Source organism: Anomalospiza imberbis, chromosome 4 (genome assembly GCF_031753505.1).
Source record: "Anomalospiza imberbis isolate Cuckoo-Finch-1a 21T00152 chromosome 4, ASM3175350v1, whole genome shotgun sequence".
Classification (NCBI taxonomy): domain Eukaryota; kingdom Metazoa; phylum Chordata; class Aves; order Passeriformes; family Viduidae; genus Anomalospiza; species Anomalospiza imberbis.
In genome coordinates this window covers 5,606,174-5,624,385 of record NC_089684.1, presented here as the reverse complement: position 1 = coordinate 5,624,385, position 18,212 = coordinate 5,606,174, and the positions used below count along the sequence as shown (strand labels likewise).

The window sequence follows — 18,212 nt, the reverse complement described above, 5'->3', positions numbered from 1 at the left end:
GCTGAGATGTTATCAACTTTTTTGGATAGATACATGGGGACATATGATTGTTCAAGAATGGAGTCCAATAGTGAAGATGCACTTGATAGGGGCAGGGATTGGTCAGGAATATAATAAAATATAATATTGTAACTAAAATCAAAGGAATTCCCGAAGGTGACGTTGCATGTTTCATGAACCAATGGGTTTTTTTAGTGGGAGTTGCTGACCTGGGGTTATATCCTGCAAATATACCAATGAGCAGCTCAATATTGAGTTAATGGTACTATTAATAGCAATAATGACTTCTTGCACAGGCATTTGTTGTGGTGATGGTGTAAACAGTGGGATCTGAGGCAGTTTTGCTTCTAAGCTTTTGATGCTTTTGTGATGAAGCCCTAGAACTCCTCTAAAGTTATGTCAGTATAGAAAATAGGAAAACTGCTTCTCCCTTCTCTTGTCCCTGATTCCCCGTTGCCAGGAAGGAAGCTGTGGGAGGCTCCTTGAGAGATGGAGGCCATGCTGTCCCATTTTGATTACAGAAAAATGCTTAGCTGAGGAATCAGTCTTTCTTCATTGTTGCTTCTTCTCACCCTCTTCTAGCACTGTTGTAGCTGCAGTCTGGGTTCATCTTTCAAGGCAGCTGGTGTTATTTTGGATGTTGGCCTCCCCCATTTGGGCAGTATTGACTGAACACTCAGGCTCTTTTCTAAGCAAAAGGGAAAGGCATTGTTTGGGATTTAGTAGATAAGATACAGTAGTAGGTTGCAGCTTGTTACCCTTAGACTCATTATAATATGGTTGTTCCATATTTCTGTTCTGTTGTTCCATGTTTCTGTTAAGGTAGGATCTAAACTGCAGAACTAGCTTTTGTAGAAGAAACTGTATATTTGCCTTCCTTTCTTCAACTTGCATGAAATTGGTCAGAAATGGGCATTTACTGATGGTGTTTTAAATTAATATTTTGTTTAAGTGTAATGCAGAAGCTTGAATATGTTATTAACTTTGGGGAATTTTTGGTACTAGTTGAACAAAGAGTTGACAAGTGAATTAAACTTGTATTTTGATTTCACTTATGCATCCTACAGAAAGCTTTTTCTTGACTGCAGTAGCAGGGGAGTAATGGCATTGCTGGTAAAATGTTTTTTATGCATATTCTGATTATGGACTTTATACGGAGATGGATTATTTGGAGCTGTTAGTGTTCTGTTTGATTATGTAGTCTTGTGATTTTTATTCATTTGATTTTGTACATGTTTCACTCACCTAATTTTCCTGAATCTAGTTTCTCTAGGGAAATCCTAAATATGTGAATTATAATCCAATGCTTGTAAGCAAAGACAAACAAACCACAGCTACTCTCTGAATCTGAATTCTGTCATTACCTCTGATTCTGATTTAAACTCTGCCCACGGTGTTAGATTTGTTTTTGGAGAGAACACCGTTTGAGTAAGTGTAATATATAAAGCATCTCTTTATAGTCAGTGCTGTTACAGTCCTTTTTCCTAGGAGCTGTGCCTGCACAGTACTGCAATAATTAGTTGAATTCTTTTTGTCTGTGTTTATCCAGTGAAAGATTTTTTTCCTCTGTTGTGCTGAGCACAACAGCCACACCACCTTGTCTGTTAGATTTAACATATGGAGTCACAGCATCTTAGTGGAGCTGTTTTGTGGATCGTGGGTTCTAGGAGGGGTCTGGGGATCTGACCCTGAACTAGGTGTGAAATAGCAAGGAAACCATCTGAGTGTATTTTGAGGTGGAACAAGCTCATGTTCAAAATCCAGATGATGAGGACTAAGATGAAACTCCTGCAGAAGATCTTGCTTCCACTGCATCTGTGGATAGATGTTGATTTAACTGGTGACTTACCAGATTTTCACTAAGAAATCACTGAAGCTAAGTGATTTCTTAGCTTCAGATTGTAAGATCATATTAGGTCAGGATACATCATGGTACAGAATTTAGGGAATATTAAGAAAACAAGCTTAAATTGTTGTCACCTTATTGCCTGGTGATGAGTTTTTTTATGACAGAAGTATGTTTATGAACATGTGAGTCTCAAGGCAGGGACTTCTACATTAGTGTATGTGCAGTAAAATAGCCAGCTTCCTTATATGGTTAGTATATACTTTCTGATACTTAAATAATCATTGCATTTCGTTTACATTGCTGTGACAGAGATAGTCTTCTGATGACTTGCCTCTTTTTAAAACATAACAAGATAAATACAGGCTTTAATTTTAGTCAATCTATGGAAAAAAACATTAGTTAAGGGGGCTTAAAATGCAGCTTGGAAAAAGATATTTATCTGTACTGGTTTTTACATTCCACTTATTCCTGCCTTCTGCCAATTAAAAAAAGGAAAAAATCCTAAGCAGCAACCAGAAGTTTTGCAATCTGACTGTATCCTGTTAACCCAGAAGAGAATTTCCTCTAGTGACCCATATGCTGTTCATCCCAACCATCTGCAGTGCTTTACCAGCTTTATTTGGGCTATTCATTATAGGTCAATGTGATTATAGTGAATGGGAATCTGGTATGTTGCAAAGAAATCCAGTACAGTGCATCTAATCTGTGCCTAGTGCCTGTGCAGTCCTAAACTACCTAGTTGTTCTACGTTCCTGTCCAGAGAGAGGTTGTGACTGTCTTTAGGGATTTAACAAGACCAAGTGCTTGCTCTGTAGGGCTGGGGACAAGTCTCTCCTGTGGGCACATGCTAGGGATGCTGGTTAAAGCACCCCACTTAAGAAAAAATAGAAGAACCTGACGCTTTCCCAGTCTTAGGCAGAGCCTGTGACCAGCTGTGATATACAAGTTACTTTCCTGTTGAGGCAGGGAATTGATGTGGCAACACTAAAGCTTCTGGTTTTTCCAAACCTGGAAACTGCTCTTGAGTTAACAGGATTTGAAGGGTTGCTGTGGAGGCTGATAATTCTAAGATTATATCTGCTAACTGGATATTAGATTTGAGCATGTACAAATGCCCTAATGCCTGTGTATGTGCCAACATAGCTTAGAGTTTTGTGCTCTAATCCATGGTGATACTGAATCATAAAATTATCTTTTGCTGACAATTACAAATTACTGCAGGACTTCTTCCATAAATCCTGAAAGGAAGATCCACAGAATAGCTAGGTGCCAAAAAGAACTGTTGCAGTTTCACCCCAGCCTGCAGCCAAGCCCCATGCAGCCACTTGCTCACTCCCCCACCAGCAGGATTGGGGAGAGAATCAGAAGGGTAAAACCTAGAAAACTCATGGGCTGAGATAAAGACAGTTTAATAGGGAAAGCAAAAGCCACACACACACAAGGAAGGCAAAACAAGGAATTAATTCCCTGCTTCCCGTGGGCAGGGAGGTCTTCAGCCATCTCCAGGAGAGCAGGGCCCCATCACACGTAACTGATTTGGGAGGACAAAGCCATCACACCAAATGTCCCCCACTTTACGTACTGAGCATGATGCCATATGGTCTGGAACATCCCTTTGGTCAGCTGGGGTCACCTGTCCTGGCTGTGTCTCCTCCCAGTCTCCCACACACCCCCAGTCTGCTCTCCAGTGTGGCACTACCAAAAGCACAAAAGGCCTTGGCTCTGTGAAAGCTCTGCTTAGCAATAACAAAAGCATCTCTGTTATCAGCCTTGTGTTTAGCACAAATCTAAAACTTAGCCCCTGCCAGCTTCTTAAGAATGTTAACTTTACCCCAGCCAAAACCAGCACACATACAATTTATGATTTTTCACCTCTTGCCTGCCATTGTTGGCATTGCAGCTGTAACATAATGTTTTTAGTATAGGACTGGTAACATATTTAATAATTCCAGGATACTCCAGATTTAAAGAAAAATCAAGAAAAAAATTGAGAGGTCTCATTTCTGCAAGAGAATAAGCTTTTCTGCCCATTAATTTATTGGTTTTAGTTTGCAAGGTTATCTGGTGGGAGATTTGTGTAACACTGTTGCTAGGCATCACTGCTTTGATAGCCATGGGGCACTGGTGCAATGGGTCCTCTGTTAGGTGGGAGAAATGGCTGCACTTGCCTTGCTCCCTGCAGCAGCACTTAGCCCCAGTTCCTCCTGAGAGGGGTTTGTTTGTTAGTTACCCTCCTTGCTGGCAGCCACAGTGGGTATGGCTTGGATAACAGAAATATAGAGACCAAGGTGACCTCTCACTCAAGAAGCGACAGCACATGCCCCATGTTGTGATTTATTAACTCTGCTATTATTTACAGAGCTGACAGTCCCTGAGATGGGGAAAACATCTGTTTGAGGGGCTAGGAAACCCTCTTACACTTGTATTTTAAATCATTGTCTCTGGTAGAATGATTGAATAGAAAATATGATGATGCACAGTAATGAGGCTAAATCACAGACTGGCCTTTAAATTGCCATGTTTGTGTTGTTCTTTTTGACAGCCTGATCACCATTTCTGTATTAAGCTTAGCTTGAACAAGGTGCTCTCTGCTTTTCAGTGAGGTTTATAGAGTGAACTTTTAAAGGCAGATATTCATATATCTAAATAGTCTTCAAGCGAAGAGCAAAGTCACGTCCAGAAGATATTGGTATGGTAAAGGACAAAGAGAAGAATAGCACATGATTATCACAGGGGAAGTTTAAAGATGTAAATGGGCATTTCATCTGAGACAAATAAAATTTACTTAAACACTGCCCAAAATTTGGGGGAGCTGTTTCAGGCAAAGCATAGATGATTGCAGTTGTTAAAGAACCATGTTTAGCTTGGTTTGTTAAGGCACTGATTTTGTGCCAATAATTGTGTATGTGCCCATGTAGATGGTTTCCTCACGTGTAGCTTGAGACAAGAAAACTCTTTTTCCTACATATAACTTGATTGTAGAGTTTCACAGGTGCTAGATTTAGGAAAACGAGCAGTCTTCCAGGAGAGGGAGGTATTCTGCTGCTGACTAAAATTGTATTATTATTATTATTATTAGGTATCAGAAAATCCATATTAGATAAATGATTAATGCCTCAGTCTCAGAGTTCACACCTTGCTCTATACCAAATAAATTTTGCTATAAAATGCAAACTCATAGGAAGACTCATTAGCCCCAGTGCTTAAGGACCTTCTTTTCTTTTCAAAGAAAAAGGTGTGAGTTGGTTGGTGCCTGTGAGAAACAAAGAAATTCAGACTACACTGGGTAGTGTGTTTGGGTTCTAGGTGATAAAAGTAATGGCACTGAATAAGCAACATGAAAACTGGTTCAGCTGCAAGACTGGAGAGTTGGAGAGAAAAGGTTGCTTGGTTTTATTGAGGTATTTGGAAAAATGGTCCTGTTTTTCAGAGAAAAACAAGGTTATTCATTTTGGGAAGTATGGGGAGTTTTGTATGGGAAGCATTCAGTATGGGAAGTTTTGATCATTTTGCCAGAGAAGTGTTTTGTTTTCAAGTGTTTGTCTCAAAGAAAAGGCCTGGATTCACAAAAATAGTAGAGAATAATGAAGTGATAATGGCTTTTTAATGCAACTTCTTTAATGGCTGCAGCATCTGCATGGGTACAGGAAGTCTGTTTCATTTCCTTTACTGCCTGATGTACACCCTCCTCACTCAGGAAAAGTCCTGAGCATTATATCACAGAACATAGTTGTTCCTGACTGTGTTTCTGATAGATGTTTTTTAATAACAGTGGGAACTGGCCACCAAATGCCCTGGTAGCCAAGGTATTCCATCTTTCTCTGTGTCTCTTGGAATAATTGAGATACATCTGAAAGCTCTGTAGGCTGTGATATGGAAACTGCTGGTGTTTGAAACAAGTAAAGAGCAGATGATTTAGCTTTCAGCTCAGCTCCTCTGCTTTGCAGGAACATTGGAAGTTAAATTTTTGACAAAAGCATTTAATGAGTGACTTGAAATGCTGTCTTAGTCCTTTGAAATGTATCCTGATCAGAAAGATGTGGAGGTATTTACTATCTGATAGAAGCATGATGAATTTATCTCCTAAGTACTTAAAACTCTCTCCTTTTTTTTAATGAAGTAAAACTATTACTGTAGGAGGTCTGTGTAGTTGAATCTAGGACACGATTGTGGGATGCATGGTGAAAAGATTTTCCCTATAAGGAAAGTAGTTAGAATTAGGCATTTTCTCAGTTTTTATTCTTAGTTTTCCCTTTTTCAGATTCTTCAGTTTGAAGAAATTTTGGCCAACCCTTCATACCGAGAGCACTTCCGGATCTACGTGGAAAGGATGGACAAGATGGCTTTGATTGGCTTCTGGGAGTCTGTGGAGAATCTGAAGAATGCTAACAAGGTGGAAGAAGTTGCAAGCCTATATGGCTTTGTACATTGATGACACAGTTTGTTGTGGTCTTGATGTTAGGAAATGTCTTTGTTTTTGAAATATAGCATAGGATGGGTTCTAAGCAATTTGGGATTTTTTAACTGCTTCATGTCAATATTTGAGGATAATATTGCAATTAAAATTTGTGGGCTGTTGTGATGATGATTTATTGTTGAATGGTGTAACAACATCTGTTAAAAGGAATACTTGATATGCAAAAGTAGTAGAATTATTTCCCCCTCCACCAGAGAAAAAACATTCAGTAAAGCATGCAGGCTTTAGTTGTATCAGTTCACATGGAACCTAGAAGCACACTCCAATTGGATAGTCTGTACATAAGTGTCTCATCTTGCCAATTACAGATAGCCCGTTCAATCCAAAATAATGAAATTGTGTGTATCTATGTTCTTAAAATCTCTTTGGAAGAGAGGTGTTGTTTTAAAAGACCTGTCCCTAAACTGTAGCAGCTAAGTTTCTCCAGGAATGCCACACTACTGACAGGGAGAAGAAACGATGCTATTTTGTAATTTCGGTTAAAATAAAGAAGCAATTAGAACCCTGAAACAAGGATAGGGAATATCACTTAAAATTGCAACAAGTAATGGTGCAGGGGAAGAATTTGTAGAAGACAGATTTGCTGTTCATGACTGGTGTGGTGGATTTTTGGGGGAAGCAATTAAACCTTCAGAATTCACGCTAGCATGAAATACAGATTTGATAATTGATTATCAGCTAACTTTTTTTTCACTCTAATTTTATTGCTCTTATTCCAGTCATTTGGAAAACATAAAGCATTCTGTAAACAGAGCGACAAATTGTAGAGTATGAGTAGTGAACCATTAATACAGTCTGAAGAAATGACTACCAACCAACTCAAGCTAGAGAGTGTTGATAAAAACGGTTTGTCAGGCACTGTGAAGAGAGTTCTGTAAATCAGTCCTGATTTGCAAACTTCTCGTGATTGGAAAAAGTACTATAAATCACTTTATGACCTCTCAGCTGTGATTTTTGTCTTCCTGTTCAAAACAATATGTATGTACATGTGGGTATGGATATATCTGCCACTACAGGGCAGCTTACAAAAAGGTAGTGTCCTGCAGTCATGTGGCTGTGGTATTGTCAGATAAGGCAGGTAAGAACATTGTGCCATTCTGAGGGAGTGGATAAACCTTTTTTAATTCTGTCCAGTTTAGAGAGATGGTAATTTAGCGAGCTGATCATGGGCTGGGCTACATTATGTTCTCTCTTTCCTGTTCATTAATGCAAAGTTCAATCCTGTGCACTTTACTGTGCTCAGTAAGAATACTCAGCCTTCTGTACTGGTAAATGTCTTTTCAACTGTGCTTTTTTTTCCTCTCTTGCATTTTTTTTCCTTTTCCTCTGCAAATTAATTATAATCATGTGTAAAGTGAATTTATTCTATTCAGCAGAAGACAGGAGGGCTGATAGAGCTGAGCTTTCCCATCTGAATTTAAAATGGTGAGCACACTGTTGCTCTAGCACTTTTCTTCCTTTCAATGGAACATGGATTTTTCTTCCTTTTGGAACATGGATTTAAAAGAGTGGGTGTGGAAGCTCTGGCAATTTTAGGGCACAGCTGTTTCTTCACTTAACAAATATCTATACTTAACTTGCAAAATGGATTGCTTAGCAGAGGTGCATAGGCAGGCAGCATGCTTGATCTCAGAAAGATGTTTACAGATGTCTTCTCATACATTTGGATAGGAAATTAGCTTGATTATCCTTCAAATTGTGCACCTGGGTCGTGAGTCATCTTGATATTTTCAATATCTTTTCATTATTCTTTTCTCCCTCCCTCTCCCTTGCTTCCTAGGCTGAAATACCTCAACTGGTGAGTGAAATTTACCAGAATTTTTTTGTGGAAAGCAGAGAAATACCTGTGGAGAAATCCCTATATAAGGAAATACAGCAAAGTCTTGTGGGAAATAAAGGCATTGAAGTATTCTACAGAATTCAGGCAGATGTATATGAAACTCTAAAGGACAGATACTACCCCTCATTCATTGTCAGTGATTTATATGAGAGATCAGTCAAGCAGGAGGAAGAAAGAAGTTCTGCTCAGCTAACTCCTGAGGACAAAGATGAAGTGGTGAGTCACACAGACAATTTCTTTCACTGTTATTTAAAGTGATCCGAGAGACTGTCCTGAGAAAAGAATGTAGTAGCATCTTCTGTCCTTGAGCTTTGGACTACTCTTCTTTATTTTACTCATTTATTTATGAATATCATCACTCTTGTAGTTTCGCCTGGTAAGACTTGTTTGCTTACACGCTCTTTGAAATAAAATGGTACAAAATGACAGACTACTTAAAGTTTAATTTAGTTGAAGTAGATTGTTCAGATTCCTAAGCCTTCTGTATTTCACATCTTTCATTATGCTCCTTAGAAACGGAGAATGCAAAACATATTTTGTATAAGCTCAGCTGCTCTGCTTTTGAATGAAAAAATTCTCACTGAAACATCAGTAGATTTCTGCCCAGATATTGTCCCTGTCTCCCATGCATTTCCTAGGTGTTGGAATCATGGATGCTGAGAATTTTAAACTTTGTGTGCTGAAAAGCACAGACCCACAAGAGAACACTGCATTTGACCTGAGGCTGTGGAACAGGCTTTTAAAATTGATTAATAGCACTGGGATTCCAGGTGTGTAGTTGGATGTGTGTAATATCACAGGGTGGAAAACATAGGGTTTGGGGTATTAGAATATAGAAATAAATATGAAGGCAAGATAGAGGTTTTAGGGCAGAGGCAAGTTGTTCTTCTTTACCGTCTTCCTTCTTCTTCATGGGTTTGGGATGTTTTGTGGTTGGACAGAAAGGTCTGCATTGCGGACTTCAGGGGATCAGTTATTGGGTTAAAAGGGAAAATAATCTAGGTGTCATTTCTTAATTGGATAGTTTAGTTTTAAAAGACCTTGTAACAAGAGTTAGTTAGCCATTTTGTGCCTTGCTAATGAAAAATGCCAAACTCACGGTAGTGAGACTGTAACATAGATAAGAAATAATAAATATCTGAGTCGGAACATGAAATAGCATCTCAATGCCTTCAATCCCAACCTCGAGGAACCGATACCTAGGTACTAAATAGGTATTAAAATTGCACAAAAGAGGAGAAAAAGTAATATAAAATCTTAGTGGTTTTTATTGATTAATTGACTAAATTAATAGACCATGTTGGAAGATAAATCTGGCACAAGAACTCTAAATACTAAAACAGACCATTCAAAATGTCATAAGCAATAAGCCAATGGCAACTCTTCTTGGGGCAGGCTTTTTCCTTGGGTTGTCTAAAGCAGTCATGGCAGAGGAACTTGTGTGTTGCATTTATACATTAACATCTTGACAAGAGCACGTCTCAGACTATTGAGTGCCTCTTTCAGTCAGTCTGCTGCTTCAGATCAGCACGCGTGTCTTCATTTCACATGTGAACTTGCTCAGAACTCAATGAAATGTACCAGTTTGTCCAAAACCAGATCTAAATAAACAAATAAGCAGAATCCAGAAGTGCTGATCTACATTCTGCTATTTAGAAACAATTCTTCCAGAACCTAAGGCTTTTGTATTTACTCCTTAAATGACTTTAATTTCTGTAGGTGAGTTGTTATAGTCTTTGTAGTTTGCGTATCAGCAAATCTGCAGGGATGAACAGTTATAAGTAAATTACTTTCAATATGTGCTTTTAGAGCTTGATGAATCTTTTCAGTGTTTGTTTCCCCCTGTATTCTTTTCCTTGATAAAATATTCAAGATGTGTTTTCTAGTTTTCTCACTACTAACTCAGCTCTGTGTTGATGGCAGTAGGTGTTTCAAAGGCTGTGTGTCCTTGTGCTTGCAGCCACTGAGGCTTTGCACAATGGCTCCTAACAGTTTTGTCCAGAAATTCCTGAGGCATTTAAATGCCATGCTTTCTAATTTCTTCATATGACTTATTCAAAGTCTAACACAGATAATGATTTCTCTGAGGAAACTGACACAACACTTTAGGGCTAGTTGTACTGTGTCTGATAATATCTACTGGAGCTGCCAAAAAGTTAGATTTTTGACATCAGCATCATCTGTCCTTCCTCTGAGTCCTTGGATATGTATGGGCCAGACATGAAGTCTGTGTCAGCCATGAAGCCTTAAAGACTAATATAATGCAAAGTCTGCTTATAAATTCAAAGCAGTTTTTTTTTTAATTTTTCACAACTAATTAAGTACAAAGTTGTATATACTGTGCTTCTTGAGTATCTCTTGAATAGAGCAATTGTAGTGGTGCTGTGCCATGCTTCAGGGTCTTTGAGGTGAAAACAAACTATAAGAGTCTTTCTGAAACTTCCCATGTTCTTTCAAGTTTTGGTGAAAATGCAGTACTGGCTAATAAGTTTGTAGTTTTTTTTCCTCCCCATATATCAGAAATGACAGCTGAGAAATTGGATGTTTCTGAAGGCATGCATATTGTTAGGAAGTACAGATTGGTTTTTGTTTAGTTTGGGTTTTGGGTCTATGTCCCCACTTCCTAGGGCACTGTGGGCATCACCTGTGTTAATTTTCTATAAATTTCACTGCTATAGCTGAATAGATAAAAAGCCATCTCGTGCACTCAAGGAGATGAGGACAAAAGAATGAGCCCTGATTAAATGCGGGAAAATCAAGTCACAAGATAGGAAACTGGAAAGAGCCAGACTGCTGGTTCTGCTGCAGGTGGAAGAAGCTCTTTCTTCTTCCCAGTCTGGTACCACTTTCTGTTTCTGGGACAAACCTCCACAAACCACCACAAACCTCCAAGTATTTCTGCTTGGACAAACAGCACAGGTAGAAATACAGAAGCAGGTAGTGCTGGCATGCAGCACTCTGTGGAGAGGATCTGGTGATTGCATTGGTGCTGCATGTGTCAGGTCACTAAAATAAGACTGACATCTGTGTTCTACGTCACTCACAGAAATGGAAGCCATTATCAGCTTACCAATCAGGGGAAGACAGCACAATCCATTATGATCTCAGCTTTGGGTGAACTGGTTGTTTATTTGTTAAATTTGATGCTTTGAATACAGGTTACTTGATCTTGTAATTCTAGCTTTTTTTTGTTGTTGTTGTGATAAACCCAGTAATTCAGCAGTGGTATTTGCTTTAAGTGTATCAAAAGTTAATGACAGAGAAATCATGTAGCCTACCTCTGGGAGCACAGCCTCACTGGTTTGTGATTGATTGCAATTCTCTGATTGCTAGCATTGAACTTCATATGAAAAGTCTTCTAATTCTTTTGTGCTGAAAATAGCATTTTGATTCCTTCTTTGCCTCTGTGCTTCCCAACAAGTGGAAGGTTTGGGGTTTTTTATGTTTTTTTACATTAACATTTTAAATAACACCCAATATTGTTAATTATTATTATTTGTGTTATTGTAGTGCCAGAAGACAACATTCTGAGCTGAGGTCTGTCCACATGCTTGGAGGCAAGTTTTTGACCCTAGGAGTTAAAAGTCCATGCAGAACAGAGAGAAGAAAGGAGAGGGCATAGAGCTAATGGGTTTTTACTCAGCCACATAGCAGGCAAATGCAGAGCTAGAAAAGGGCATGGATTTCTCAGCCTAGAACTCCTGACTTCTGCATTATGTTTGAGGATCATGCTAAGGAGATTAGTTATTGTTGCTACTGTTATCTCTTCTCAGACTTTCTTAAATAAGATACCATGGAATTTATGACAGGATTGTCTCCTCTAAAACTCACAGAATTTACAAGAGTATGAGAGTTCCATCTTGATATAAGGATACAGAGATTATTTAGTTGGAATATCATTAAATAACACAGAACCCCTCTTCATGAGAAGAGACTTAGCTTCTCACAGATAAATTTAGATATACTCAGTCACAAACAGACCTCAGAGATCTTTGAACATGGCAGCAGTAAAAGCTGAGTGCTGTTTGCTAGATTTCAAGGTCTTAATGTCTATTTGGGGAAGTACAGTAAGAAGGGGGAGGTTGAGCTATATGTCAGAAGATGTTAAGGAGAATGTCACTGAAATGTGTGAAGTTTCCTATTTTTTTTTTTGCAGCCTGTAGTACACAAGATGGAAATAGCTATTGGTTTGTCTGAATGAATATATGAAAATGATTTATGAATTTAGGGAAAGGCATATGTGCTTCTAACACATTTTTATTAACACTTCTGAAAACAGCAGAAAAATCTGTGTAGAAAGCTAAAGGACTTGGTTTAGATTGTTCTGCAGGATGACAAATCTGTTTTGTGAAGGTTTGTGGGAGGCAGGAATGTTTGTCAGAAATATGGAATTTTTTTGGTTTTGTCCCCTGCTGCCCCATCCTCGTTATGTTTCAGCTCAGTGCTAAGTATTTACTTTTCTATCTGGCTCTGAATATTGATCATGACTACTAAGCTGGTTTTGCTTTTAAAACAAACTTTGCCGGTCATTAACACTAAAGCCTTAGCTTGGAGGTAATTTTTGCACTGTTGCTGTGAGTTGCCAAAGAACTGTAGTAGAAATTATAATAAGGCTTTGTCTGTTGGGGTTTTTTACAACAGACCGACATTTCATGTTGGATCTGATGGTTGGAATATCTGCTATACCTACATTTTCATCTATATCAAGAAGCAAACAATAATGCACCTCCTGCCCCATCCCTGGCAGTGTTCAAGGCCAGGCTGGATGGGGCTCTGACCAGTCTGGTCTAGTGGAAAAGTGTCCATGCCAATGGCAGTGAGATCCCAACTGTATAATCTTTAAGGTCCCTTCCAGCCGAAACCATTCTGTCATTCTATGAATAACTGCTTCATTTCTCATATTAATGTAGTAACTACCCCTATCCTCTATTCCTAGAGCCAAACTTGTGAAGAAGCTACTGAAGAATGCAGCACAAGAATTAATGAACAGGCCAGTTATGCTGTAAATAAACTTCGCCAGCTAAATGACAAGCTTGCGTATAAGAAACAGGCTCTAAATTCCATTTGTAATTCACCAAAACCCGACAAAAAGGTACGAACCTGTAGTGTCTTCAGTTCTTTTATTTGATTTTTTTTTGGATGTGTGTATGTTTGTGTAATATCCAGCTGTCACATTTATTTTGGATGGGTCAGATGGTTATTTCAGTCCACTTGTTAAACAGAAGGTGAAATCAGAACTTAGTTTTAATTGTTGTTTTTTTTCCCCCACATCTACAAGCTATTGTAACTAAAGTTGTGAATGCAATATATATTGCTTTATTGGCCATGGAATAAGTATCACTCTCCCGTGGTCTTGCTGCCCTGTCTGTAGCGAGGGGTGTTTCTCCCTTGCCCTGCCAGCCGTGCGGTGCCATCGGGGCCGCCGCTCCTGCCGCGCTGCCAGGGGATGCTCGGCTCCGCTCCTGTGCCCTCTGCTGCCTCTCAGGGACACAGCACAACGCCCTCGTCTGCAGCGCCAGCTCTGACGGAGCTGAGGGGTAAAAATCCCAAACCTTTAGGAGTGACTGATTCCTTTACTGGGAGCTAGGAGAAAGCACGCTGCCATCAAAGGAAAAATTTGGAGCGATGTGAAACTTTAAATCTCTGGACTAGGGCAAACAAAAAATGTCCTTTTCTCTTTGCAAAGTGAAACAGGCAAGCAATCTGAGGATATACTCAGGAGAAGCAAGGGACTTGCACATGTCTTGGGCCAACTTAATTGTGTTCATTTTACAGGCCTCTTGGTCACATGCAGTTGGGCCTATCATGTCAGGTGTAATGGGATTTGGTTGCAGATGGTGGGTAAGATGAACAAGTAGCCAAGGCATTTTCCTAAAATCCTGCTGCTAGCGATGACAAAAATGTACCTGGGTATTAGTCATTGCTCAGAACCTGGCTGGCTTCTTTATCCATTTTTTTTCACTCAGGGTGAGTGAAAAGATGCTTGTCTGAATAGAAGTTGACACCCCACTCATTTTCTGCTGCCCCAGCTCTGGGCATAGCTACCTCCAGGAGAAAGATGTGGACACTAGAATTTGAGGCCAGAGGGTACTGCAGACAACTGAAGATATTTGCAGCTGTTCTGGGGTGTCCCCCTTCCAACCCAGGCCCCTCTATGATTCTATATAACTAAACCTTTATATATTGGTTCATTCGCATGAATGTTCTATGTTCCTTTTGCGTTCTTGAAACCATAACAGCTATATTCTTTCTGTACTTAGGTTCTTGGGGAGGCAGGGATTGTACCCCTACTGAAGTAGAGGGTTTTTCCATGTATGTTTTTGTTTCTAAAATGTTCTTGGTCTTGGAAAATAGATACCTCTCTGAAACAGAATAGAAAAATGAATCCAGTATTATTGTAAAGTCTGAGTATTTGGTTTGTAAATGTAACAGCTGTTTACTTACGAGAAAATCTTACCACTTGTTCTGTATTTATTGAATGTTCCTGTAGTCAATGTAAGGGGATTGTAGAGAAGTCTCAGCATTGATAGCAAATAAAGTAAAATATAAAATTATTCTGAAGGTGAGGTATTTACTAGAAAATTGTTATATAGCTGTCATGTAGATAATATTTTACATCTGACATGAGACAACAATTCTGAATAAGATAGAATTCCTGTAGCTCTGTAGAATGTACCACTTGTGGTGTAAGTGATAGAACTGATAAATTTGGGTTAGTGGTATATCATATTTAAAATGGAGAAGTGTCATCTGCTTTTGCTGTGTTTCTAATGTCACATCTTATGTATATGTCCACCTTCTCTTGTCATACTGTCTCCTGGCAGGATGTTTGGCTACATTTTGTGCTTTCCACAATAACAAATCCTTGCCTTCTCAAAACTAGAATGAAATAAGTGATAACTTTAAGTGATTTCTAACATAGGAATTCCTAGGAATGAAATCTATTCCCAGGTTCTTCAGTCATGTGATGTATACCTGAAAATGATAAAGATGTCTTTAGTAAGGTGTATTTCATTAATGGCAATTTCAAATTCTTATAAAACGTACCATGTGCAGTATATAATCCTATCTCAAGTGTCTTTTATGCTGGTAGTGTGATAGTAGTTGTACTTCTAACTTGGTTTTTATTTTAGTGTGAGGGTTGACCTTTAAGATTGCTATGTGCTTTAGAAGTTTGAGGCATCATCAGTTCCCTCACTTGTGATTTTTGGTCTTTTCTTTATCCACAGGAATTGTTCTCTCTCTGCTTTTGTACCTTTTCTTCTTTCAGAACAGTGTCCCTAAAGACACAAAGCTTGTGTGCTGCACAGACTTTTTCCTACCAATTGTAATGAATAAACTTTTCTCTGCAGATTGTTTCTAAGCTGAAGGATGAAATTACTCTGATGGAGAGAGAGCACAGTGACCTTCAGCTGCACATTGCAAGAACAGACTGGTGGTGTGAGAATCTTGGCATGTGGAAAGCCTTCATTGTCTCAGGAGAGGTAGGGGATTTTTTTCTGCCTTTTTATCTTCTGAGTCTATTCAAACTTGCATGAAAAGCAGAAGAAAAATGTGTAGATACTTTCCTTATAACTGTTTATACTTAAAATTTACTTGTCGGGGAAAGAACCCTAACCTCTTCTGAGCTCCTCTTCTGTTTCCCCAGTGGCTACTATGATGCATACAGAGAGTATTTATTCCTCAGACACTGGGGTTATAACAGTGGAGTTATAAAAATTACCTGCATGTACATAAACAAGTTTTGGCACTGGGTAAAGTAATTTGCTATCTTAGGGGTGCTGTTTTTCATGAGAACTCTGTCTTCCAATATTACCATGCTATTGCACTTGGGTGCAGTTGTGTGTCTGCTATGTCTCAAAGATGCAGTGCTTATACTTTTTGGGTTTTACATTATTGTATTTAATGGCTGTACAGTTTCAAGGGGCTTGAATGCCTGGAAAGAAATTGCTTTATATCTGTAAGTTGAAGAAGTTGTTACTTTTCTTTTGTCTTGTTTTGCTGTTCCATTTGGGCAGACAATTGTAGAATGCATGCAAAAAATTGTGATGAAAGCAAAAAATATTAGTATCTTCTGGCTCTCTATTAGCACTTGCCATGAAAGGAACTCAGTGAATGCTTGTTATGTAGTGAGTGTAGGCTGACACACATAAGTAATCTTCTTGACAGTATCACTACGAAGATCTAAAGATTAATTGGGTCTCTACTACCTTGCCTTTGCGTGCCACTAAGAAAATGTTCCTGAAAAGAATACAAATAGTTTTCTTGAGGTAACTCTTTGTTGGAGGAAAAAAGTATGTGCTGTGAAGTTTATTTGATTGTGTCTCAGGCTCTTGCAAGCCAGTGATAGGTCCGTCAACAGTTGAAGTCATTGTAGAAGAAATAAATCCAACAGGTCAAAAAATGTAAGGTGCCAGTTTTAAAAGTGAATTCTCCATGTGGAAACATTTGGGTTTGGTGTTGTTTTAATGCTGTTTTCAAGTGACACTTTTGAGAACTGAAAAGTTCTTGTCTTAAGAGTTATTTGTAGCTTTTGAAGCCTGGTCTTAAAATCTGGTAAACTCTGGGTGCAGAATGGCAGCTATCTGCACAAATGTAACCATATACAACTGTCCAGTGTCCCTCTTATTACCAGAGGAGAAGGTGGTTTGGCTAAATTAGAGAGAGGTTGGAAGAGGCTTTTAATTGCTTGCTGCCTTAGCTATAACTTATAAGTAGTACTGGATTAGGAAATTAAATATAGGCTTGCATAAATTGTGCTGTTTGCAGGTCCGTGCTTCAAAGGGTAGGCTGGAGAAAACATGGGTGTTGTAGTTATCTATGTTAATTAATTACTTGGGAATATTCTAGCTGCAGTTGATGATTTCAGGGGCATGAGTAGATGATACAGTCTTTCTAACTGCAAAATTCGTTGTTGCCAGTCCCAGAACATAGATCTGTGATTTTAGAGAAAGAAAACCTTGGCCCTGTTGTTTAGCAGAAAAGCTTAGTAAAAGTAAATTTTGCTATAGATCTTGAACTGCAAGTGTAATAGCCAGTCACTAACCTTTTAAACTGATCTACTAATCAGTTAACAGAGAATGCAAAAAAGAAAAAATTACTTAAGTCTTGGGGGAAAAAAAAACATGTCCAAAATCTTGTTTGTAATCTCTTAGCGTGAATCTTTCAGTCTTTATAGTTTTGAGTAATTTAAATATACTAAACCTATGTGTGTGAACTATATATATATATATATATATATATATATATATCAGTGTAAATAATCTCTAGGTGTCTTTTGGTAGCTCATATTTCTGATAAAACTTACTTTGGAGACTCAGTGTTTTGGCTGACTCATAGAGGTTGAAAAATACAGTAGGAACATGAGAATGGAGGGGCCTATGATAACTTGTGTAATTCTGAGTGTCTCTTCCCCATTACAGGTATATAACTTAAAGCTAAATAACCTAACTTGATCTGCTTGCTTTAATGGTTTTGGTCTTGTGTCATTTAAGATTTTAACAGACATTCTGTCTCCTTTGTCCAAAGAAAGACTGTTTCAGAGCATAACTCTTAAAAAATCTGTTGCTTTCATAAGGAATTGAGTTTGTAGATCTGAATAAGGTGAAAAAAATTGCATGTTTCTTGCGGTTACCACAAGGAGGACAAGAGGTGGCTGAAAAGCTACTCAGTGGACAAGAACTTGGGGCTGCTGTTTGACAGCTGTCTGAATGTGAGCCAGGAGTGTGCCCAGGTGGTCAAGGAGACCAAATGCATCCCATCCTGTATCAGAAACAGTGTGGCCAGCAGGAACAGGGAAGTGATTTTCCCCCAGTACTTGGCACTGTACAGGCAATACCTGAAGACAGGGCTAGAGAAGGGTTAGGAAGGTTGGGAAAAAGCCGGATGATTTTTTGGGCAGCAGCATTAGAAGCACAGTCTCATGATGCCGCTGGCATGCAAGGTTTGTGTTCAGCAGGAGCTCTGGGCTTCAGCTCTGACCCTTGGAGCACCTCTTGGCTGGATACAGTAGATATGCTGGTGGCTTGTCAGATGTGCAGCTCATC

The 18,212-nt window shown here is 38.9% G+C and overlaps 1 protein-coding gene across 1 annotated transcript in view; it reads left to right on the top strand.

Annotated features, from left to right (window-relative positions):
* The window catches only part of SNX25 (sorting nexin 25), an 82,999-nt gene that overhangs the window by 51,786 nt on the left and 13,001 nt on the right, over positions 1-18,212 (top strand). Inside the window, exons 8-11 of the mRNA XM_068186954.1 lie at positions 6,111-6,242; positions 8,107-8,382; positions 13,103-13,258; positions 15,519-15,650. Of these exons, the coding sequence (XP_068043055.1) occupies positions 6,111-6,242; positions 8,107-8,382; positions 13,103-13,258; positions 15,519-15,650 (696 nt within the window). The remainder of the gene's footprint in view (positions 1-6,110; positions 6,243-8,106; positions 8,383-13,102; positions 13,259-15,518; positions 15,651-18,212) is intronic.